A 24,162-nucleotide genomic window follows, 5' to 3' on the forward strand; every position below is an offset into this window, starting at 1 on the left:
GGAAGATCGGATCATTTTAGTGACTCGGTTCTTTGAATCTCATTCAATAAAATGAACTGATTTTTTTTTTTAAGTCATTCAGTTCTTCTACATAAACTACGGAGATTTTGCGATGCTTTGCTCACGCGCGTCCAGTAGAAAATGAACGAATGACTCTTAGAGACGAATCGTTCTTCTGAGTCACATTAAAGACTCGTTCAGAATCAAGGAATCGTTCATAACCGACTCATCACAACTCTGCAAGATCAGTAATGAGCTCCGGGAGAAACTCCGTGTTCCAGGTGGAGGATGAAGACCCTCTGCCGGGATGGAGCGACTGTAAGACCCCTGTAACGGTGACTTTCTAGGCTTCATGGGTTTTATTCTCTTTGCAACACCGAGTCCCACACTTTGAGAACCACTGAGCTAGGCTAACTAGCCGGCTAACTAATCTTAGCTTCAATAAGTTTCATCCTCAGGTTAAATATTCTACATTCAGTGAGTTATATATAAATTATAAATATCTTAATAACGATTAATTGAATGTATTCGTCTTTTGGCAAATTTGTGTCAAATATTCTAAAAAAATAGTTAACACAAAAGCAGCGCTAGCAAACTCGGCTAGCATGAGGCTAATGATGATGTCTCCTACACCATTAGCCGAAAAGTCCATTTCTGATCACTGCAACATTTATAGAAATATTATCACTCTTTTCTTCTTTATTTTTTCGCATTTTTTTCATTTTTTGTCGAATTTATCAGCTTTTCCCTGCAAGTCCACCTGTTTGAGGCTTTTATGGGTGATTTGTTTCTTAATAATAATAATAATAATAATAATAATAATAATTGTAATTATAATAATTATAAATTTTGCAACTAACATTTATTTCGACACTCAATTAATCTAATGATTTTTATCAATTAATTGAATAAAAAATAGTTTTATAATTAGATGTTTTGCTTATTATTACTGTATAAAATGCTAATTCAGGGTATTTATGTATAAAAATGTACTTAAAACAAATGCAAAAGTCACAAATTGAGTTTAACAATCTTTATTTAGACATTTTAAAGCTTATAGTAGCTGTTTGTTGACGAGTGCATGTGGGATTTCAGCTTGAACACATTCACTCATGCTGGATTTCTTCTTTCTGTAAAAAACACAAAACAAAAAAATAATTTGAGTACGAAAGATGGAGCAATTTGTGTAAATCAACATTTGGATTTCTAAGTTGACAAACACTTAAAAAAATCTATATAAATTATAAAAAGATTTTTATGATAAACATCTAGAATATATAATGAATTGAATTTTGTATAATAATGGAATGATATATGCATAAATTAAATATACAAACATTGAAAACAAGCATTTGCACGTAGTAAAGCCACAGTAAATCACGTTTGAGAACAGATAAGTTACTGTTGTAGACAAATGCTATAAAAAAAGAATGAAACGGAGAAACACAGCAAGTTAACAGACTTAATGAAAAAAAAAAGAAAAAATATGCTTTGGTGTATAAATGCTGTTATTTGCTGCTTTTAGATTTAGTGTTTGTTCTCACCATTTTAATTGAATCATGACGATGTCGTGATCGAGTCGATTATGAAACCTGATGCTCGCGAGTCACGACAGAACAGATCCAGTGCGACTGTCCAGAAGTTACAAACAGTTTACACAATAACACTTCATTAAACTACACCATTTTCACATGATGAGGATGACGGCATTCGCTCACAACCAATTTCATTATTGATTATTATCGATTCGATTAGTTGTTGCAGCTCTAATAATAAATAATAAACTCAGTATTTCAAAAAGAATAAAAACCCATACAGTTTGGAAACTCACTGTTCCAGCAGTTGTACAGTCGCTCTATTGAACATTTTTCCACTATTGAACATCAGGTAGCTGGTAAGTAGTGTAAGTAGAATATAGTAGACCCTTTACTTTTTTTAACAGCTATAAAGTGTAAGCTATTAATATAAAGTGTGGGTTTGGTCATATGAGGGGATTTCAGTCAGCATCAGGGATTAATTTTGCTGGTGTCGGCATAAAGACTAACAGCAGTGTGTAAGAGCAGTGTCTCTGTTGTGTTACAGCTCCATCCAACACTTTAATCTCGTAAGGAGCGCGAGACTGAGAGGAACCACCACATCCAGAGTCCACCACATCCAGCTCAAGTTCCAGCTGTGGAGGAGAAACCAGCTGCAGCTCAAGTTCCAGCTGTGGAGGAGAAACCAGCACAAGTTTAATATTCAGTTAAAGCTCCTTCAGCATCTGTGAGTGAAGTCCAGATCTACAAGGACACAACATTAACAACAAAACACACACACACACACACACACACACACACACAGTATCTGTATTTAGTAGGTATATTTGGGGCTGCAGCTATCGATTATTTACCGTATTTTCCGGACTATAAGACACTACTTTTTTCCCCACGCTTTGAACCCCGTGGCTTAAACAACGAAGCGGCTTATTTATGGATTTTTCCGTGGTTTTTCCCGGTTTCACAAGCTTCAAGCCAAAAAACTGAGCCCTAATAATATTAGACCAATGAAATTGCCGAACGGGTTCAGGTGAACCAATGAAACTCTTTATATTAAATCAGATGCGCTCCCACTGAATCGGGCCGCACCACATCATAAATATGAATGATGTTCCTCTGACGTTTGACCTGCCGCTCACTCCGACTGTCTACATGCAATTCGTCATTCGTCACGCTGAAAACAACCAGGCATGAAAAAATGCACTTCATCTGTGTTCTGAGCTGCACAGCATCGGGGGAAAAGCTTCACAGATGGTGATTTTTAACCGCACGACGATGCCAGAAGATAAACTCTCGAGAGAAATTGTTGTGAAAGGAAGGAGGAAAACAGTGAACAATGACTTTCTTGGTAGGCTACTGTTTAGATACAAGCCGTGTAACAGACACTGTCTTTCAATAAAGCCTGTGTAAAGTTTATTCGTTTTAATGTAGTCAAATTTAGTGGGTGTGGCTTATATTTGGGTGCGCTTAATAGTCCGGAAATTACGGTAAGTAATCGATTTTTTGACCCATTAGTCCATTGATTAATCGAGTAATCGGATAAGAAGCATTTTTTCCTAATTAATAAACGACACTAAACATACAAGAGAAAATAAGACATGTCTCTTAAAATAAACAAGTAATTTGTTTACTTTTTAGGAAAAATAATTTTTTATTGCTGAAATTGCAGTCTGTGAAAACTAAACCCATTTAGTGCATTTAAGTGCATTTTATTCGCAAAATCATAAATAAACTCTAAAAAGAAACCTTTATCATCTCAGCATGTCACTGCAATAGAAAAAAATGCCTCTATGGTGGTTTATTGAGGCAGTGCAGTGTGAAAGGTGCCTGCAAAACTGTCTTCAACTGAGAGCTTAGACGCCCTGTTTGACAGAAGTGAGGTTTTAACATGTGGTGTCACATCATACACACACTCTAATGATTATCAGCGGCTTAATAAGGACCACCAGATTCGGCGGTGCTCGTCAGAAAGGTGTCACCAAGATTAATATAAACTTTTGCTATCTTAGTGCGCGGTGCAAAAGCTTTTTATTGCTCAAAGTGTGGAAGGAATGAAATACCCTGAGGTTAAGAGTCTAATGCTCTACTGCAGGGGTGGCCAACCCGCGGCTCGCGAGCCGCATGCGGCTCTTTGGCTGGTTTCATGCGGCTCTTACGTTCATATCGATTTTTGTGTGTTTGTTTTTTTAATGTGCGTGTTCGCTTCACTTGAGTTCAATACGGTATTTTTAAGACTTAAATAAACTTGCCCCTACTGGGAAACTTTGAGGTATATCAGACCTTGGCATGAGGCCAATCATAAATTACAGCGATGCACCGAGAATTTTCGGCCGAAATACCTAAATCACCGAAACAACACGGCAGAAACACAATTGTAATGACGCAATAAAAAAGCGCAGCAGCACACGGTTATCTGGACATGTCTGCGGTGTGTGGATAGCGATTTGCAAAACATGCAATGCTGAAATTTCAAGAGGGGGTGTATCTACAAAGAGTTTCTCCAAGTCGGGTTTAATTTATCACCTGAAATCCAACCATCCCGATTGCCATTCTAAATATGAGAAGAACGCGGCGCAGAAAAGTAGTCAATCCGAGCATGCGCACTCCGTCTGTAAAGGACCTTTTTGAAAAGGCAGGAAAGTTTTTCAGTGATGGTGCCAAGGCAAAAGGCATAACACAACAAATTATGGATTTCATTGCCTTTTGAATTAAATTTTTATTTCGGTGCATCCCTAAAATATTATCGTTGGTGTGGCCCTCTGACACAATTCAGGTTTCTCATGTGGCCCCTTGTAAAAATTAATTGCCCACACCTGCGGTATATTCATCTCACGCACATGCGCATTTGACGAAAATACCGTATTGAACTCAAGCGAAGTAAACACGCACATAAAAAAACACACACAAAGTCTGTGTTTTCTACCCTGAAACACGTGAAATCAAAGCATCGATCTGTTCTGACTGACCCCCATGTGAAAGAATTGCTTCGAGTGGCAACAACGGAATACGAGGCAGATTTGAATGGGATTGTTTAGCAGGGAATGCCAAAATTCCCACTAAGTACCATGCATAGTAAAAGAAAAACGCTATTGTAAATTATGATATTTTTGTTTGTGGACTTGGTTAAACTGAGAGTTTGTGTGTGTGAGACAGTGCACACAATGTTCATTGTTAAAATGACTGTCCTGTGGTCTTAAAACTGTAGGAGTCAATTTCTGTCATTATGTTGGTGTGTGACATTTACAATAAATCTGGCTGAGCAGAGGTGTGTGTGTGTGTGTGTGTGTGTTCATATGTGCCCATGTGTATGATGTGGCTCTTTGCGGTAACACAGTAAAAAATGTGGCTCTCGATCTCTGACTGGTTGGCCACCCCTGCTCTACTGACTGAACCAGCAGGACACGCCACCTCTGTTGACCTGCTCCAGCGAAGCACTAGCACATGGGCCTCATGCAGAACACATGCTGGCTACTGACTAGCGCGTTAAGGACAATCAGTGCCAATGGAGCTTTCAAAATTACCAAACGAAACCAAAGTCTCTGTGGTGCAACTTGTGCGCTGTGTGTCTTGTAATGATGGCTAATCAGCACGGATTCTCCATCTTTCCTCAGCCAATGGTGCGACTTTGTATGCGCTTTATTTTCATCTTTGTTCATCCAGTCGCTGCCACAGACTTTTATTCTCCAGGCGTTTTACTGTAGACTGCGGCACAGATTTTCTCTAGAATTAAACTTCCAGAAAATTCAGGTAAAATGAACTACACGCACATTTAAGCTTTTCTAGTAAAAGTGCATTAAGGTGGATTTTTCGCAAGCTTGGCACTCAGCATGCTTCATGCTTCTCTATTTTATATTAACAACATCAACAAAATCGTAAATCTTTCATATTTTTCAAGTGCATGCATTACGCTCGAGTGTTTGTTTAGTTTAATAAATAATTATATCATGATGCTGCATCACTTCTAATGAAACTGTTTTCTACCTGATTTGTGGATTTGTAGTGTTTATTATGTGATTCTTCTTCTTCTTCTTCTTCTTCGGCTGCCCCATTAGGAGTTGCCACAGTGGATCATCCGTCTCCATACCACCCTGTCCTCTACATCTGCCTCTTTCACACCAACTACCTGCATGTCTTCCTCACCACATCCATGAACCTCCTCCTTGGCCTTCATCTTTTCCTCCTACCTGGTGGCTCCATCCTCAGCATTCTTCTACCAATATAATTCATGTCCCTCCTCTGCACATGTCCAAACCATCTCAATCTCGCCTCCCTCACCTGGTCACCAAAACATCCTACATGTGCTGTCCCTCTAATAAACTCATTTCTAATCTTGTCCATCCTCATCACTCCCAATGAAAACCATAACATCTTCAGCTCTGCTACCTCCAGCTCCACCTCCTGTCTTTTACTCAATGCCACTGTCTCTAATCCATACAACATCGTAGGTCTCACCACAGTCCTATAAACTTTCCTTTCATTCTTGCAGATACCCTACTATCACAAATCACTCCTGTCACTCTTCTCCAGCCACTCCACCCTGCCTGCACTCTTTTCTTTACTTCTCTAACACACTCTCCATTACTTTGCACTGTTGACCCCAGGTACCTGAACTCCTCCACCTTCTCCACCTCTACTCCCTGCAACCGCATCACCCACTGCCCTCCCTCTCATTCACACACATGTACTCTGTCTTACTTCTACTGACTTTCATTCCCCTTCTCTCCAGCGCATATCTCCACCTCTCAGGCTCTTCTCAACCTGCTCCCTACTCTCACCACAAATCACAATATCATCTGCAAACATCATAGTCCAGGAGACTCCTGTCTGACCTCGTCCGTCAACCTGTCCATCACCACTGCAAACAGGAAAGGGCTCAGGGCCGATCCTTGATGCAGTCCAACCTTCACCCTGAACCAGTCTGTCGTACCTACTGCACACTTCACTGCCGTCACACTGTCCTCATACATGTCCTGCACCACCCTCACATACTTCTCTGACACACCTGACTTCCTCATACAATACCACAACTCCTCTCTTGGCACTCTGTCGACGCTTTCTCTAAATCCACAAATACACAATGCAATTCCTTCTGTCCTTCTCTATACTTCTCCATCAACATCCTCAAAGCAAATAAGGCATCTGTGGTGCTCTTCCTCGGCATGAAACCATACTGTTGCTCACAGATGGTCACCTCTTCTCTCAGCCTGGCTTCCACTACTCTTTCCCATAACTTCATGGTGTGACTGATCAACTTAATTCCCCTGTAGTTACTGCAGGTCTGCACATCTCCCTTATGCTTAAAGATCGGTACCAGCACATTCCTTCTCCATTCCTCAGGCATCCTCTCCCCTTCCAGAATCCTGTTAAACAATCTGGTTAAAAACTCCACTGCCATCTCTCCTAAACATCTCCATGCTTCTACCGGTATGTCATCTGGTCCAACCGACTTTCCATTCTTCATCCTCTTAATCGCTGCTCTCAATTCCTCTCTAATCCTATCTACATCCTGCTTCACCAACTCCACATCCTCCAACCTTCTCTCTCTCTGATTTTTCTCATACATCAGCTGCTCAAAATACTCCTCCACCTTCTCAACACACTCTCCTCACTAGTCAACACATTTCCTCTCCATCCTTTATTGCTCTAACTTGCAGTACATCCTTCCCAGCTCGGTCCCTCTGCCTGGCCAATCGGTATAAATCCTTTTCTCCTTCCTTAGTGTCCAACCTCTCATACAGCTCCTCATATGCCTTTTCCTTGGCTTTCGCCACATCCCTTTTTACCTGCTGCCGCATCTCCTTGTACTCCTGCCTACTTTTCTCATCACTCTGTCGATCCCACTTCTGTTTTGCCAACCTTTCTCCTAATGCTCTCCTGCACTTCCTCATTCCACCACCACGTCTCCTTGTCTTGCTTTCTATTTCCAGATGTCACACCAAGTACTTTTCTAGCTGCCTCCCTCATCACTCCTGCAGTAGTTGCCCAGTTATCCAGCACCTCTTCACCACCACCAAGCCCCTGTCTGACCTCTTCCCTGAACCTCACACTACAGTCTTCCTCCTTCAGTTTCCACCATCTTATTCTTCTTTCAATCCTTACTCTACTTTTCTTCTTCGCCTCCAAAACCATCCTACAGACCACCATCCGATGCTGTCTAGCTACACTGTCCCCGCCAACACCTTACAGTCTCCAATCTCCTTCAGGTTGCATCTCCTGCATAGCACATAGTCCACCTGTGTGCACCTTCCTCCACTCTTATACGTCACCCTATGATCCTCCTTCTTCTTAAAATACGTGTTCACCACTGCCATTTCCATCCTTTTAGCAAAATCTACCACCATCTGCCCTTCCACATTCCTCTCCTTAAAACCATACCTACCCATCACCTCCTCATCACCTCTGTTCCTTCACCTACATGCCCATTAAAGTCTGCCCCAATCACCAATCGTTCTTTCCTAGGTACACCATCTACCACTTCATCTAATTCACTCCAGAATCTTTCCTTCTCCTCCATCTCACAGCCAACTTGTGGAGCATAGGCACTGATGACATTTATCATCATCCCTTCAACTTCCACCTTCACGATCATCACCCTATCAGAAACTCTCTTCACCTCCACTACACTCTTACTGTACTCTTCCTTCAGAATCACCCCTACACCATTTCTCTTCCCATCCACACCATGATAAAACAGTTTAAACACACCTCCAATGTTCCTGGCCTTACTCCCTTTCCACTTGGTCTCCTGAACACACAACATATTTACCTTTCTCCTCTCCATCATATCAGCTACCTCTCTCCCTTTACCCGTCATAGTACCAACATTTAAAGTACCAACCCGAACCTCTACTCTCCTACACTGCTCCTTTTCCTGCCGTCTCTGTAGACGTCTTCCTCCTCTCCTACTCCTCCTTCGGCCACCAGTAGCCCAATTTCCACCGGTACCCTGTCGGCTAACGATACCTGTGGCGGTCGTTGTTAACCCGGGCGGTATGAAATTCATATTTGATTTGGCACATGTTTTACGCTGGATGCCCTTCCTAACGCAACCCTCCCCATTTACCCGGGCTTGGGACCGGCACTATTTACATGCTGTTTTTTTGCACCTTCGACTGCTGCTGTATTTTTTGCACTACATTGTACTGTTTATAGTCACTTCTGGGATATAGTTTTTATTTTGTATAGTTTTTTACAGTTTTCTTGTACAGTACTGTATAATCAAGTATACAGTAGGTTTACTGGTCGGCGCTATATAGGGTTTTGTGTCTTGTCTTGTGTCGTCTGTCTGCACTGTCTGTCTGCACTGTTTGCACCAGGTTGCACTCGATGCACTTTATGTAACTTGTGTTGTAGCTCTATGTTGTTTTGTTTGTTGTTGTTTAGTGTAGCACCAGGGTTCTGGAAAAACGTTGTCTCATTTTTACTGTGTACCACTGTGTATAGTAGGAATGACAATAAAAGCCTCTTGACTTGACTTGACTTGACTAAGGGTGCACTGGCTTGTGCCCCCCTAATGGCTGGGTTATAGTGTTTATTATGTGATTAAAAGCCATTATCTGTCATATTAATAATGTTTTATTGTTTAGAGAGTGTACGTGTGTTTATAGTACAGTAACATACAGTAGCTTATTAAGTAGTGGTCAAGTCTTGTGTTAGTGTAACTAGTATGTAAATGTAGTCAGTATTTTTTAGCTAAAAAGCCTAAACATGTTTCAAATGTCCCAGAGATGTTGAAAAAGTCACACAAGGCTTTAGGGGACGATGAGTGACGTCTCATGTGTGGCGGTTTGTAAAAAAAAAAAAGTAAATATATATATATATATGTGATACTGCTATTTACATCCCTGAACAATGTTTGCATTTTTCTTCTCCCATGTCTCATCTAGTGATCAAATAGTGGAAACTACAGTTTTTATTTATGACCTGTGTAACTCATCTAAAACATGGCAGGCAAGAAAAAACATTACAGTGGACATGTTTTGTTTTTATTGCCTTGAAATGTTGCCTTTATGAGAATATTTATTATTAATTTTAAAGTGTGTTATATTTATAGATCTTCATATCACCTCACTTCTGCCCTCAGACTCTCACTAGTGTACAGAGATGATTGTGGATTAAACATGTTAATGTGTGAATGTTAGATTTTCAATGTTTCTTCTTATTTAGATCTGTAAAAAACATCAAGACTAAAAGGTAAATAAAACCTGTGTTCCACACTCTTTATTGTTCTTTTACCAGGTCGTAAGTGTTTCACCTGCTGCAAGTGTTCCACCTGCTTTACTCCACTCCTACTGCTGTAGCGCCCCCTACCTCCACCCCCACCATTATACAGCCTGCACTTACATTATCAATGCTCATTCTTTATTTTTATATTTTAGTCATATTGTCTTTTATTGGATTTAAGATTTTTTGTTTTTTTCAAAAGGGAAATCAGATCTTTATTCATTAGCCGAAATGTCCATTTCTGCTCACTGCAACATTTCTGGAAATATTATCGCTCTTTTATTCTTTATTTTTATCAAATTTAGACTAAACGAAACTCATTACTGATGTGGTGTGGAAAAGTCACGTGTCCCAATACATTTGTCCACACAGTGTAGATCAGGTGCAGGATGTAGAATCACTGAAAGCATTTTAAATGGGATTCATTGGTCTGTTTTGTGTACATGCAGGATTCAGGCCTATTTTTATTTTTATCATATTAATATTTAAAGTTAGTTATGTAGTAAAATGTTTTTTTATAATGTTTGTGATTTAAGTGTCTGTGATTAATGTGTCCAACTGGTCATGTGACCAGAGTGATACTGCAGAAAAGTGTCTATGACGTCATCATAAAAATTCTAGTATCTCTTTGACAACCATCAAACAAACACACAGAAGCAATAAAAGCAGCAGCAGCGACTGATAAACATTATAACTATTCATCTACTACTCTATTATCAGGTACCTGATGTAGCTTTGCTATATATATATATATATATATATATATATATATATATATATATATATATATATATATATATATATATAGTTATTCTGAATACTTTTTAGACTGTTTTGTGCTTTTTGTTAACTTTATTATTGTACTGAGAAATGTAGAAATATAAGATCCTTTAAACCTGTATGTTTTACAATCTTTCAACATTTCAGAGTAGAAACTGATTGAAGTTCACTCATAGTGATGTTTTTCTGTTTAAGACTGTAGGTTTGGTGTTTTTGCTCTTGTTTATAACTGACTGTTTGTTTGTTTGTTGTTTGTTTAGATAAAATGAATTCCAGTATTTCAGCACTGTATGTTGGTGATCTGCACCATGAAGTGACAGAAAACATGCTGATGGAGAAATTCAGCTCTGTGGGCCACGTTCACTCCATCCGGATCTGCAGGAACTGGAACACCAGCGTTTCACTCAGTTACGCCTATGTCAACTTTTACCAGCGAGCCGATGATAATTAAATCCTCATTAAACCCCAATATACTATTTCTGCATCTATACCAGTTTTGGGGGGGTTGTCTACTTAATACTCCAGGAGTAATTTCTGTATTGTTTTCCTACTTTATTATGTGAATATGGTCAGGTTTTGTGCCTTAAATAAAATTTGAGAGTGTTTTCTCCTCACCCATCTATTCCCAGTCTTTTTTACTGAAATGAATGACCTGTAATGAATGTTGTTTCCTCAGCTGAGCGAGCGTTGGCAACACTTAATTGTGAGCTCCTTATGGGGAACCCTATGGGAGTCATGTGGTCTCAGTGGGATTCCACCATGAGGAAAAGTGGCATCGGATACTTGTTCATCAAGAACTTGGACCTGGAGAAGATTGACAGCATGGCCCTTTTTGACCTGTTTTCAGTCTTTGGGAAGATCCTGTCATGCAGGGTTTGTGCTTTAAACTGTTTGGATCTGAATAACAATAAACAACAATAAACTCAATGGCAAACTTCTTAACGGAAATAAAGTGTAAGCTATTAATATAAAGTGTGGGTTTGGTCATATGAGGGGATTTCAGTCAGCATCAGGGAGTAATTTTTCTGGTGTCGGCATAAAGACTAACAGCAGTGTGTAAGAGCAGTGTCTCTGTTGTGTTACAGCTCCATCCAACACTTTAAGTCTCGTAAGGAGCGCGAGAATGAGAGGAACCACCACACCCAGGTCTTCATTAACAAGCAGAAGACCTTACTGAGACCAGAACACCAGGATAACCCTGTCCATCATAACATGCAGAGGATGAAGAATGGGTAGGTATGGTTTTAAGGAGAGGAATGTGGAAGGGCAGATGGTGGTAGATTTTGCTAAAAGGATGGAAATGGCAGTGGTGAACACGTATTTTAAGAAGAAGGAGGATCATAGGGTGACGTATTAGAGTGGAGGAAGGTGCACACAGGTGGACTATGTGCTATGCAGGAGATGCAACCTGAAGGAGATTGGAGACTGTAAGGTGTTGGCGGGGACAGTGTAGCTAGACAGCATCGGATGGTGGTCTGTAGGATGGTTTTGGAGGCGAAGAAGAAGAGGAGGAAAGTAAGGATTGAAAGAAGAATAAGATGGTGGAAACTGAAGGAGGAAGAGTGTAGTGTGAGGTTCAGGGAAGAGGTCAGACAGGGGCTTGGTGGTGGTGAAGAGGTGCCGGATGATTGGGCAACTACTGCAGGAGTGATGAGGAGGCAGCTAGAAAAGTACTTGGTGTGACATCTGGAAATAGAAAGCAAGACAAGGAGACGTGGTGGTGGAATGAGGAAGTGCAGGAGAGCATTAGGGGAAAGAGGTTGGCAAAACAGAAGTGGGATCGACAGAGTGATGAGAAAAGTAGGCAGGATTACAAGGAGATGCGGCAGCAGGTAAAAAGGGATGTGGCGAAAGCCAAGGAAAAGGCAAATGAGGAGCTGTATAAGAGGTTGGACACTAAGGAAGGAGAAAAGGATTTATACCGATTGGCCAGGCAGAGGGACCGAGCTGGGAAGGATGTACTGCAAGTTAGAGCAATAAAGGATGGAGAGGAAATGTGTTGACTAGTGAGGAGAGTGTGTTGAGAAGGTGGAGGAGTATTTTGAGCAGCTGATGAATGAGGAAAATCACAGAGAGAAGGTTGGATGATGTGGAGTTGGTGAAGCAGGATGTAGATAGGATTAGTAAGGAGGAAGTGAGAGCAGCGATTAAGAGGATGAAGAATGGAAAGTCGGTTGGACCAGATGACATACCGGTAGAAGCGTGGAGATGTTTAGGAGAGATGGCAGTGGAGTTTTTAACCAGATTGTTTAACAGGATTCTGGAAGGGGAGAGGATGCCTGAGGAATGGAGAAGGAGTGTGCTGGTACCGATCTTTAAGCATAAGGGAGATGTGCAGACCTGCAGTAACTACAGGGGAATTAAGTTGATCAGTCACACCATGAAGTTATGGGAAAGAGTAGTGGAAGCCAGGCTGAGAGAAGAGGTGACCATCTGTGAGCAACAGTATGGTTTCATGCCAGGAAGAGCACCACAGATGCCTTATTTGCTTTGAGGATGTTGATGGAGAAGTATAGAGAAGGACAGAAGGAATTGCATTGTGTATTTGTGGATTTAGAGAAAGCGTCACGACAGAGTGCCAAGAGAGGAGTTGTGGTATTGTATGAGGAAGTCAGGTGTGTCAGAGAAGTATGTGAGGGTGGTGAAGGACATGTATGAGGACAGTGTGACGGCAGTGAAGTGTGCAGTAGGTACGACAGACTGGTTCAGGGTGAAGGTTGGACTGCATCAAGGATCGGCCCTGAGCCCTTTCCTGTTTGCAGTGGTGATGGACAGGTTGACGGACGAGGTCAGACAGGAGTCTCCTGGACTATGATGTTTGCAGATGATATTGTGATTTGTGGTGAGAGTAGAGAGCAGGTTGAGAAGAGCCTGGAGAGGTGGAGATATGCGCTGGAGAGAAGGGGAATGAAAGTCAGTAGGAGTAAGACAGAGTACATGTGTGTGAATGAGAGGAGGGCAGTGGAGTGATGCGGTTGCAGGGAAAGAGGTGAAGAAGGTGGAGGAGTTCAGGTACCTGGGGTCAACAGTGCAAAGTAATGGAGAGTGTGTTAGAGAAGTAAAGAAAAGAGTGCAGGCAGGGTGGAGTGGTGGAGAAGAGTGACAGGAGTGATTTGTGATAGTAGGGTATCTGCAAGAATGAAAGGCAAAGTCCACTAAAGGTGGTAGAGCATTTTCACATTTAGCTCCTAAACTCTGGAATAGTCTTCCTGACGGTGTTCGGGGCTCAGACACACTCTCCCAGTTTAAGTGTAGATTAAAACATATCTTTTAGCAAAGCCTACACATAACACACATCACATCATAACCTTGTGCTCCAGAACATCTGATCACATGCACATTATCAACTTGTGCTGTTAATATCATGAACAGCAGCTACGCTAATTCCTCTCCACTGCTTCTCTTTCTCTCCCATCCCGAGACACCCTGAGGTTTGGCCAGCTCCAGTCACCTCCCACCTCGTGATGATTACGGACCTTGAAGAAGTAGATGCCGAACTCACAAACATCCCGAACCATCTAGAGACGTACCAGTGCCATTTGGATCCCGCTACATGTGTGGAGTTTTGACATTGGACCTCCTGGAGTGTTTAAAGGCTCTGGCATGGAGAAGCTGATGCTGGATCTGTGGTGATCACAAATGCTGAGCTCATAAAACTCGGAGCTACTAACCATATAGACTGTATAAGACTGCAGAAAGAACATCACTTATAATCTTATACTCCAGTAATCATGTTAGTTCTCACTGTCCAGTGTTCTGTATTGTTGAAAGATTTATGATCAAACTCTTGATGTCACCCAGATGAGGATGGGTTCCCCTTTTGAGTCTGGTTCCTCTCAAGGTTTCTTCCTCATAACATCTAAGGGAGTTTTTCCTTGCTCATCAGGGACAAATTCACACCATTCACCATCACTGTTGATTTGTGTAAAGCAGCTTTGAGACAATGTCTGTTGTGAAAAGCGCTATACAAATAAACTTGACTTGACTTACACACACACACGCAGTTTCAGTCTCTCTCTCTCTGTCTGCAGATAATCACCTGTTGCCTCTGATAGAGAAAATCCACCTGGCTGAAGCGAATAAAATGTAATGATTGGGAGTGAAAACAACTTTGAAATCATTAACATGATTTCAGATCCTGATCTTCTGCGAGCCGAGGTAAGCAATACCTGCACTAATTGGCTACATTTTACATCAATTATTTTGTTTCCATAATGCTACTGGCTGAAAATAAAAGGTGTAAAATGATAGGTGGTGCAGAACGTAGAGTGTAGACTAAAGTCCAAGATTCCGAATCTTCTACCTTTTTTTTTTTTTTAATAGGTTGTCTCATTTGTTTTGTAACACTTTATTCTACCAGCCATATTTAGTTTTTTTTACCACCATGATAGTGTTTTTTATGCGAAAGTTATTCTGAAACATATACAAACAATACGTAACAAAAGAATAACCGTCTAAATTACAACACTATTGTTTGGTTGGAGCAAAAATGCTTTACAGCATGTTGTTCAGTGGAGCCTTATCTTTCCTAATAAACTGGGATTATCAGCAGTGGATGCATTTGTGACTCGTTATTACAATAATTGTGTAAGTACTGCATTTTTGTATGCATGTTGTTGGTGTGTACTGCTTACACAGGTTCAGCAAATACATTCGTTATATGTTTTCCATTGAAAAACAGTGATCTAAAATCAATGATTGAGGCTCAGACCTTTAGAATGATTTTTTTATTAAATTTATTGTTAAACATTAACACCTCCGAACAATGGGATATCAGTCGCGCTGCGCTGAAGGCTGAGGGGTTGGACATTGCACAAGTTGGACATTGGAAAGCAAACAATATTCACTACATGCACAACTTTGAATCTCTGTTCCTGTGTGTCTTTTACAAAATGCAATTCCAGAATTATGAATTTGATGCCAGCAGCACAATCTCTTTTCTTTGAAGTCAGTGCCTAGTTTTAAGAATGATCTGCTCCAAAGTATCACTAATTAGCTAATAAGGTGAATTTATTTCTTTTTTTGTCACTTGGTTAAGATCAGATGTTATGTAGGACATTCAGAGCATTCCTTCAGAATTATTTGGGAAGTGCAGTATTCAGGTGACGCTATAATCTAACATAACGACTTTTTAATGAGATTTAATGTAATGCCCAATTGGTGAAGGTGTTGGTTTTGAAATCTAACAAGGTTTCTGTGTGCAGCATTAAAGAATTCTTACCATGTGTCAACTCCAGACTGTCAATAGTGCAGTTGCTGTTGCTTCTTCTGCTGAGTTCATTATTGTAATTATGTTTAGGGCTTAAATGGGGCAGAGATCTGCTGCTGCGATGGCCAAGAGGTTCAGACGTTGGACGTGAAATCCAAATTGGTTTCCCTGTTTCGGTGCAATGTGAAGGGTGCTTGCAAAAACTGATTTGTGTCTCATGATATTTTGACTGAGGGCTTTAGCATGTGATGTCTCGAGATCACACGTAGCTTCCCCCTCACTGCACCTGTACTGTTTGCTGGTCAGACTGCTACATTAGCAGACTCAGCAAAACACCCATCTGTTTACCATTGTTCTTTGCAATGGGTCCGATTCTCTGTGTTTGTGTGCTCGGACGTTCTAGAGGAGATCATCATGTGGCATGCAGTGGCAGAAGATCTTTACTACTGTGAATTGACACGCTTCTAGCAAACATCGAGCTGCATGAAGTTGCTTCATAATTATTGATTAATTGTTTTTGTTTGTTTGGTTTGTTTTAGAAACAAAAATGTACATTTCTGCCATTGGCAGACACCCTTATCAAAAGAACACATCCTGGTAGTTGGTAAATAGGTCATGAGCTAAGAGTACAATCAGTCAACTCTACACTACAACTCTTTTTTTAATAGGAAAAGCACATATTTATTTTTTATTTTACACACAGGTGGTACTGAGGAGATGTCGAGAAGATTCGTTCTGCCCAAAGAGAGCCCATTGGACCTTTCCTGTAAAACAAAATACAGATATATATTAAATAAAACATAATAAATATGACCTTCAACTGCAATAAATACTAGATATTTTTCTTTAACTATTTTTTATGTAATTATTTTACATTATTTCTTTTGCATATAATATTGTTAGCAAAGCCATCTCTATTATTGCAAAGCCTAGGTACCAATGTAATACCGATCACATAAACTGGACATCTTTATTTTACACTAACTGACTTCACTTAATTTAGGTCTTTACTATTTGTCCTTACTGACCTTGCCTCCTGAACCAGTGATGTCCGAGGATCTGATTGAGGGTTGGTCGGCTATTAGGGTCTCTTTGCAGGCACCACCAATGAAATCTTGGGAAGCTGTGTGTGCAGTAATGTATATTGTTTAAAACGTCCATTTGGTAACCAGAACATCTAATTCATATGATTATTATAGTTAAACCTTTTTCACAGTATAGTTTTTTTCAGATTTTTGTACAGGATTAAATGCAAATAATCTTCACACCTTTGGACAACTCATCAGGGATGAACAGGTGGCCTTCAACAATTTCTTTTTCTCCATCAAAGGGCTGCATTCTACACAATAATATGTATGAGAGCACGCCCAGACCCCAGACGGTGAAAGGTTCCGCCTCGTATTCTTTATCAACATAACATTCAGGTGGGATGTAAATGTCAGTGCCTGTGTGAAAGACAGAAAGAATATCATCAGTAAGATTACAAGATCTGATGATGCAGCACCAAATCTGTTCATCTTAGAGGTGTAATTACCAGCATGTTCAGTGTATGTGGTGTCCTTATGTAGGACGCCTAAGCCGAAATCAATCAGCTTGACTTGAAGAGTCAGAGGGTTCAAGAGAACATTTTCAGCTTTGATGTCTCGATGAAACACACCTCGATTACGGCAGTGACATGCGGCAAGAACAATTTGCTGCACGATAAATATAATTTCAGTTTCAGTCATTATGTTATTCGTCAAAAAGTCGAAAAGGTCAACACAGGGGTCGGGCCGCTCCAGGACCAAGATGATGGCATCAGGTGTCTCAAACCATTCTAGCAGCTGTATTACGAATGGACAATGAGGCGGCTTGCACACGAGTTCTAATAATGCCACCTCAACAGGCAGGCTGCGTGCGTCACCGGCCTAAAAACAGAGTGGAAATGAATACAGTAGTACTGGATTGGGTTCAGTAGTACTGGATTCTGAATGAAGCTGATCAAAATGTGAAATAAATAAAAACCATAACAGCCATCCAATGATGATTTAAATCATAAACCTCTAGACATTTGTCACGTTCACAAAAGTACAAAAAGAAATTAAGTTCACTTACAATGGTGATGTTTTGATGATTATTTATTTTGTTCATGATTTTCAGGGCCACCTGCAAAAAGAGGAAAAGAAGTTGAAGTCATTGCTCCCATAGAACTTCATTTCAGTTACCAAGAGTAACTCACCAATGAGATAACAAACGTCTGTCTATTTAAACTTGGATATAAACATAGGACTTGATTTCCGTGAATGAATATAACAAAGCATCGAACCTATTTTTTTTCATTCATTGCCAGTTAAATGTATTTGTGCTGATATTCACCTTTTTACCATCTGATATTCGAACCCCTGCGTAGACGCAACCAAAGCTTCCATACCCAAGCAGCTCTCCCAGGATGTAGTGATCATAAATGTCTGTTAAACAAAAGATACAAATAACTGGTGAAACTCATTTTCAGAGATACTTTGTCAGGTAACAGCTGTAATGAGTCCAGAATGTTAAAGCAGGGTAGGATCCTGTTTTCTTTCTCATACCTCTCTTTTTGGTCTGGAGCTCAGGTTGTTCATGAGCTTCATGTGTCATTTTTCTCTTTAGTGGCTTGTACTGTTTTTCATCAAAGTGTTGTCCTGGTTAAAAAATAGTCCATAAATTACTGATATGACAGGATATAGTACATTTTTAATCCACATTGGAAGTCTCCCACTTTTGTCACTTGAAACTCATTTTCAGAGACCCAGCTCTGTGATACTTCGGCAGGTAACAGCTGTAATGAGTCCAGAATGTTAAAGCCGGGTAGGATACTGTTTTCTTTCTCATACCTCTTTTTTCTGTCTTGTTGTTCTCTGATCCTCCTTTTTTGGCTGTCTCCTCGGGCTGGAGCGCGGTCACTTCAAAAGGACCATCTACCTGCTCTCTCTTTCCAGTCTTCACCACCTTCTCCTCTGTTTCTGGTCTCCTCAGCTTCTTTTTGGTCTGGAGCTCAGGTTGTTCATGAGCTTCATGTGTCATTTTTCTCTTTAGTGGCTTGTACTGTTTTTCATTAAAGTGTTGTCCTGTTTAAGAAATAGTCCATAAATTACTGATATGACAGGATATAGTACATTTTTTATCCACATTGGAAGTCTTCCGCTTTTGTCACTTAATACAAAAACCTCACGAGTCAGAAACCACCCTCCATTTCTATTTGTGTAAAAGTGATATTTCTAACATTGAATAACATTCCTACTACACAGTACATTTAAAGAAACAGAGTAGTATGGAGACGGATAATCCGCTGTAGTGACCACTAATGGGAGCAGCCGAAAGAAGAAAAAGAAGATTTACATTTACAACAAGAATCTAAAAGTTACAAATAGACAACTTGCCGTTAGCTGATGTGAAATCCATCACTGCCAGAAGTGAAAAAAAGTCAGTGTAATGAAACTAATTGTAGTGAAAAGATGAGTTTTTAATTCTTTCTTATTTTCTTCTTCCTTCTTCTCCTTAGAACAGGCAACAAATGAATATCTAAATTCCGAGACATGATGTTTGTGTACAGGTCTCTATGACAACGGCAGTTTTTTCCTTTTCAGTGTTTCAGGATTCAATGTTCACTACACAACACTGTCCATATCATCTATATAACGTTTGCACATATTTAATGTTTAATGCATGAAAATAATATTGAATGTAATATAAAAATGTAAATGTTTAATGTATTAAACTTTGTATTTGCATCACATTATTGTGCGGGACGCTTTAAAAGACTGATAACTTCGTGTAGAAATAGGGGGGTAGAATCAAGGCGGGTGGCTTTTAAAAGCAAATGATTATTAAGTTTATACTGCCATCTACAGGTAAATATAGCAGGTTTCGTCAAATTGAACGTTTGCTGTGAGGATCAGTGAAGCATTTGACCGAACTTTCAGTGTTTAAAGTGCCATCTACAGGAAACACGACGGTACTGTCCGCGTGCACGCGAACTTCAGCCGGGGGGTCGGAATTGGGCACAACACCTGTTCTAGATATTTGCAAAATCTATATTGAAGGCCCTCTTCCTTCATTTTGTTTAAATGTCTGTTAAACAAAAGATACAAATAACCAGTGAAACTCATTTTCAGAGACCCAGCTCTGTGATACTTCGGCAGGTAACAGCTGTAATGAGTCCAGAATGTTAAAGCCGGGTAGGATCCTGTTTTCTTTCTCATACCTCTCTTTTCTGTCTTGTTGTTCTCTGATCCTCCTTTTTCGGCTGTCTCCTCGGGCTGGAGCGCAGTCACTTCAAAAGGACCATCTACCTGCTCTCTCTTTCCAGTCTTCACCACCTTCTCCTCTGTTTCTGGTCTCCTCAGCTTCTTTTTGGTCTGGAGCTCAGGTTGTTCATGAGCTTCATGTGTCATTTTTCTCTTTAGTGGCTTGTACTGTTTTTCATTAAAGTGTTGTCCTGTTTAAAAAATAGTCCATAAATTACTGATATGACAGGATATAGTACATTTTTTATCCACATTGGAAGTCTTCCACTTTTGTCACTTAATACAAAAACCTCACGAGTCAGAAACCACCCTCCATTTCTATTTGTGTAAAAGTGATATTTCTAACATTGAATAACATTCCTACTACACAGTACATTTAAAGAAACAGAGTAGTATGGAGACGGATAATCCGCTGTAGTGACCACTAATGGGAGCAGCCGAAAGAAGAAAAAGAAGATTTACATTTACAACAAGAATCTAAAAGTTACAAATAGACAACTTGCCGTTAGCTGATGTGAAATCCATCACTGCCAGAAGTGAAAAAAAGTCAGTGTAATGAAACTAATTGTAGTGAAAAGATGAGTTTTTAATTCTTCTTATTTTTTTCTTCCTTCTTCTCCTTCGAACAGGCAACAAATGAATATCTAAATTCCGAGACATGATGTTTGTGTACAGGTCTCTATGACAACGGCAGTTTTTTCCTTTTCAGTGTTTCAGGATTCAATGTTCACTACACAACACTGTCCATATCATCTATATAACGTTTGCACATATTTAATGTTTAATGCATGAAAATAATATTGAATGTAATATAAAATGTAAATGTTTAATGTATTAAACTTTGTATTTGCATCACATTATTGTGCGGGACGCTTTAAAGACTGATAACTTCGTGTAGAAATAGGGGGTAGAATCAAGGCGGTGGCTTTTAAAAGCAAATGATTATTAAGTTTATACTGCCATCTACAGGTAAATATAGCAGGTTTCGTCAAATTGAACGTTTGCTGTGAGGATCAGTGAAGCATTTGACCGAACTTTCCGTGTTTAAAGTGCCATCTACAGGAAACACGACGGTACTGTCCGCGTGCACGCGAACTTCAGCCGGGGGGTCGGAATTGGGCACAACACCTGTTCTAGATATTTGCAAAATCTATATTGAAGGCCCTCTTCCTTCATTTTGTTTAAATGTCTGTTAAACAAAAGATACAAATAACCAGTGAAACTCATTTTCAGAGACCCAGCTCTGTGATACTTCGGCAGGTAACAGCTGTAATGAGTCCAGAATGTTAAAGCTGGGTAGGATCCTGTTTTCTTTCTCATACCTCTCTTTTCTGTCTTGTTGTTCTCTGATCCTCCTTTTTCGGCTGTCTCCTCGGGCTGGAGCGCGGTCACTTCAAAAGGACCATCTACCTGCTCTCTCTTTCCAGTCTTCACCACCTTCTCCTCTGTTTCTGGTCTCCTCAGCTTCTTTTTGGTCTGGAGCTCAGGTTGTTCATGAGCTTCATGTGTCATTTTTCTCTTTAGTGGCTTGTACTGTTTTTCATTAAAGTGTTGTCCTGTTTAAAAAATAGTCCATAAATTACTGATATGACAGGATATAGTACATTTTTTATCCACATTGGAAGTCTTCCACTTTTGTCACTTAATACAAAACCTCACGAGTCAGAAACCACCTCCATTTCTATTTGTGTAAAAGTGATATTTCTAACATTCAATAACATTCCTACTACACAGTACATTTAAAGAAACAGAGTAGTATGGAGACGGATAATCCGCTGTAGTGACCACTAATGGGAGCAGCCAAAGAAGAAAAGAAGATTTACATTTACAACAAGAATCTAAAAGTTACAAATAGACAACTTGCCGTTAGCTGATGTGAAATCCATCACTGCCAGAAGTGAAAAAAAGTCAGTGTAATGAAACTAATTGTAGTGAAAAGATGAGTTTTTAATTCTTCTTATTTTTTTTCTTCCTTCTTCTCCTTCAAACAGGCAACAAATGAATATCTAAATTCCGAGACATGATGTTTGTGTACAGGTCTCTATGACAACAGCAGTTTTTTTTTCTTTTCAGTGTTTCAGGATTCAATGTTCACTACACAACACTGTCCATATCATCTATATAACGTTTGCACATATTTATTGTTTAATGCATGAAAATAATATTGAATGTAATATAAAAATGTAAATGTTTAATGTATTAAACTTTGTATTTGCATTACATTATTGTGCGGGACGCTTTAAAAGACTGATAACTTCGTGTAGAAATAGGGGGGTAGAATCAAGGCGGGTGGCTTTTAAAAGCAAATGATTATTTTTATGATTATTAAATGATTATTATATATATGTTCTAGATATTTGCAAAATCTATATTGAAGGCCCCTTTTCCTTCATTTTGTTTAAATGTCTGTTAAACAAAAGATACAAATAACCAGTGAAACTCATTTTCAGCTCTGTGATACTTCGGCAGGTAACAGCTGTAATGAGTCCAGAATGTTAAAGCAGGGTAGGCTCTATATATATATATATATATATATATATATATATATATATATATATATATATACACAAATTCTGTTATCAGTACTTTTATAAAATTACTTAAATGTTCATTAACCTCTAGCTAAGGTCAACAATAAAATAAAGTAAAAAGCTATTTCTTCCTATTCCTTTGCAAATTATTTAAATAGTTAGTAATGTCATTAGCTAGCTACACTGATAATTAATCATTTATTTTGATATTTTTGTTTGATGATAACACGTTCAATAATTTATTTATGGTGACACACTGACCCACTATTTGGGAACATTTTTGCTGACTCTCTACAGTAAAATTGAAGCAGAAAATGTCATTTTCATTTAGCTGGATATGAATATAATTGCATTTGCAAAAACACTAAATATGCACTATATAACTATTTATTTCTTGTGATAGAAGGGTATCTGTGAGAGTGAAAGGAAAAGTTTATAGGGCTGTGGTGAGACCTGCGATGTTCTATGGTTTAGAGACAGTGGCATTGAGTACAAGACAGGAGGTGGAGCTGGAGGTAGCAGAGCTGAAGATGTTGAGTTTTCACTGACGAGGATGGACAAGATTAGAAACGAGTTTATTAGAGGGCCAGCGCAGGTAGGACGTTTTGGAGACCAGGTGAGGGAGGCGAGATTGATATGGTTTGGACATGTTCAGAGGAGGGACATGGGGTATATCGCTAGAAGAATGCTGAGGATGGAGCCACCAAGAAGGAGGAAAAGAGGAAGGCCAAGGAGGCGGTTTATGGATGTGGTGAAGTAGGACATGCAGGTAGTTGGGTTGAAAGATGGGTATGAAGACAGATGATCCGCTGTGGGGACCCCTAATGGGAAAAGCCAATAGAAGATGATGATGCACTATTTAACCAAATCAACAGTCGAAGTGAAGATCCATCTTAAATAACCCACATTTAAAAGGTGATATTAACCAGTTCCACTTCAGGTGAGTGACAGTTATTTATATCCAGTGGACATAGAGTCTAGTTGTATGCTGCATGTCTTTATTTGGTGAACTAGTGTATAGGTTTGTTACCGTCATGGAGGCCTCTCATCTAAGCCCTCGGCCCTCTGCGATTGCCTGCTCTCCCTATAGCCAGCGCCGGCCCTGTATCTGAGAATACTTTTTCTTTTTTTAAAACAAACTGAATTGAACTTTAAAGTGAACATTTTTTCTGCACAAACATTTTTATATAAATATTTATATAATTAATAATTATTAATAAAAAAATTAAAACGTAATATATAAACATAAAAAATATAATAACATGCAAGATTAATATCATACTTATATTTTATTATTATTTATAAAGAAAGAATTAAATGATAATGTAGAATTATTATTATTATATATTTTTTTCCTTCTTCTTCTTCTTGTTCTTTCTCTTTTTTTTGCACCAAAGAGCATCTTTGTTTCCTAAAAGAAAAATGCAGAGGGGTTTTAGTCTACACATCGTGTGTGTGTGTGTGTGTGTGTGTGTGTGTGTGTGTGTGGATACTCACCAACTTGACTCCTGCTTCTCCTGTTTTTAGGATCATGTTCATTTCATCCACCTGCACACAAACACACACATATACACTTCTATCACAGGTGTGTCACGTGCATATAAAGAGTGAATAGAGAA

At 39.4% G+C, this 24,162-nt stretch overlaps 3 protein-coding genes and 1 long non-coding RNA gene across 7 annotated transcripts in view; 1 reads left to right on the forward strand and 3 right to left on the reverse strand.

The window, feature by feature from the left end:
- Positions 1 to 24,162, reverse strand: part of LOC124390066 (polyadenylate-binding protein 1-like 2) — a gene marked incomplete at its 3' end in the record, with an annotated part of 369,871 nt that overhangs the window by 275,221 nt on the left and 70,488 nt on the right. The window lies entirely within an intron of this gene.
- LOC124389743 overlaps positions 1 to 24,162 on the reverse strand; it is a 379,509-nt gene that overhangs the window by 128,418 nt on the left and 226,929 nt on the right. The gene's annotated exons all lie outside the window — the stretch shown is intronic.
- LOC124389747 lies at positions 143 to 11,768 on the forward strand. Of its 4 annotated transcripts, XR_006926629.1 has the most exons (5): positions 1,377 to 1,894; positions 2,083 to 2,262; positions 10,799 to 10,945; positions 11,215 to 11,411; positions 11,624 to 11,768. It is a non-coding gene; the product is annotated as an uncharacterized LOC124389747 (long non-coding RNA). The 4 variants fall into 4 exon arrangements; XR_006926628.1 differs by lacking the exon at positions 1,377 to 1,894 and adding an exon at positions 143 to 335 and having other exon boundaries at positions 10,799 to 11,411; XR_006926627.1 differs by having other exon boundaries at positions 1,377 to 1,903; positions 10,799 to 11,411.
- On the reverse strand, positions 16,413 to 23,618 carry LOC124389736 (probable serine/threonine-protein kinase MARK-A; the record flags this gene model as incomplete). Its single annotated transcript, XM_046855198.1, has 11 exons — positions 23,574 to 23,618; positions 21,335 to 21,568; positions 19,970 to 20,203; positions 18,600 to 18,833; positions 18,315 to 18,407; positions 18,103 to 18,194; positions 17,842 to 17,892; positions 17,282 to 17,654; positions 17,016 to 17,192; positions 16,776 to 16,870; positions 16,413 to 16,511 (listed from the first exon to the last, which is right to left on the reverse strand). Coding segments are annotated over exons 1-11 (1,701 nt in total), but the record flags the coding sequence as incomplete, so codon positions are not given.

The sequence above is a fragment of the Silurus meridionalis genome, chromosome 8, assembly GCF_014805685.1.
Source record: "Silurus meridionalis isolate SWU-2019-XX chromosome 8, ASM1480568v1, whole genome shotgun sequence".
NCBI lineage: Eukaryota > Metazoa > Chordata > Actinopteri > Siluriformes > Siluridae > Silurus > Silurus meridionalis.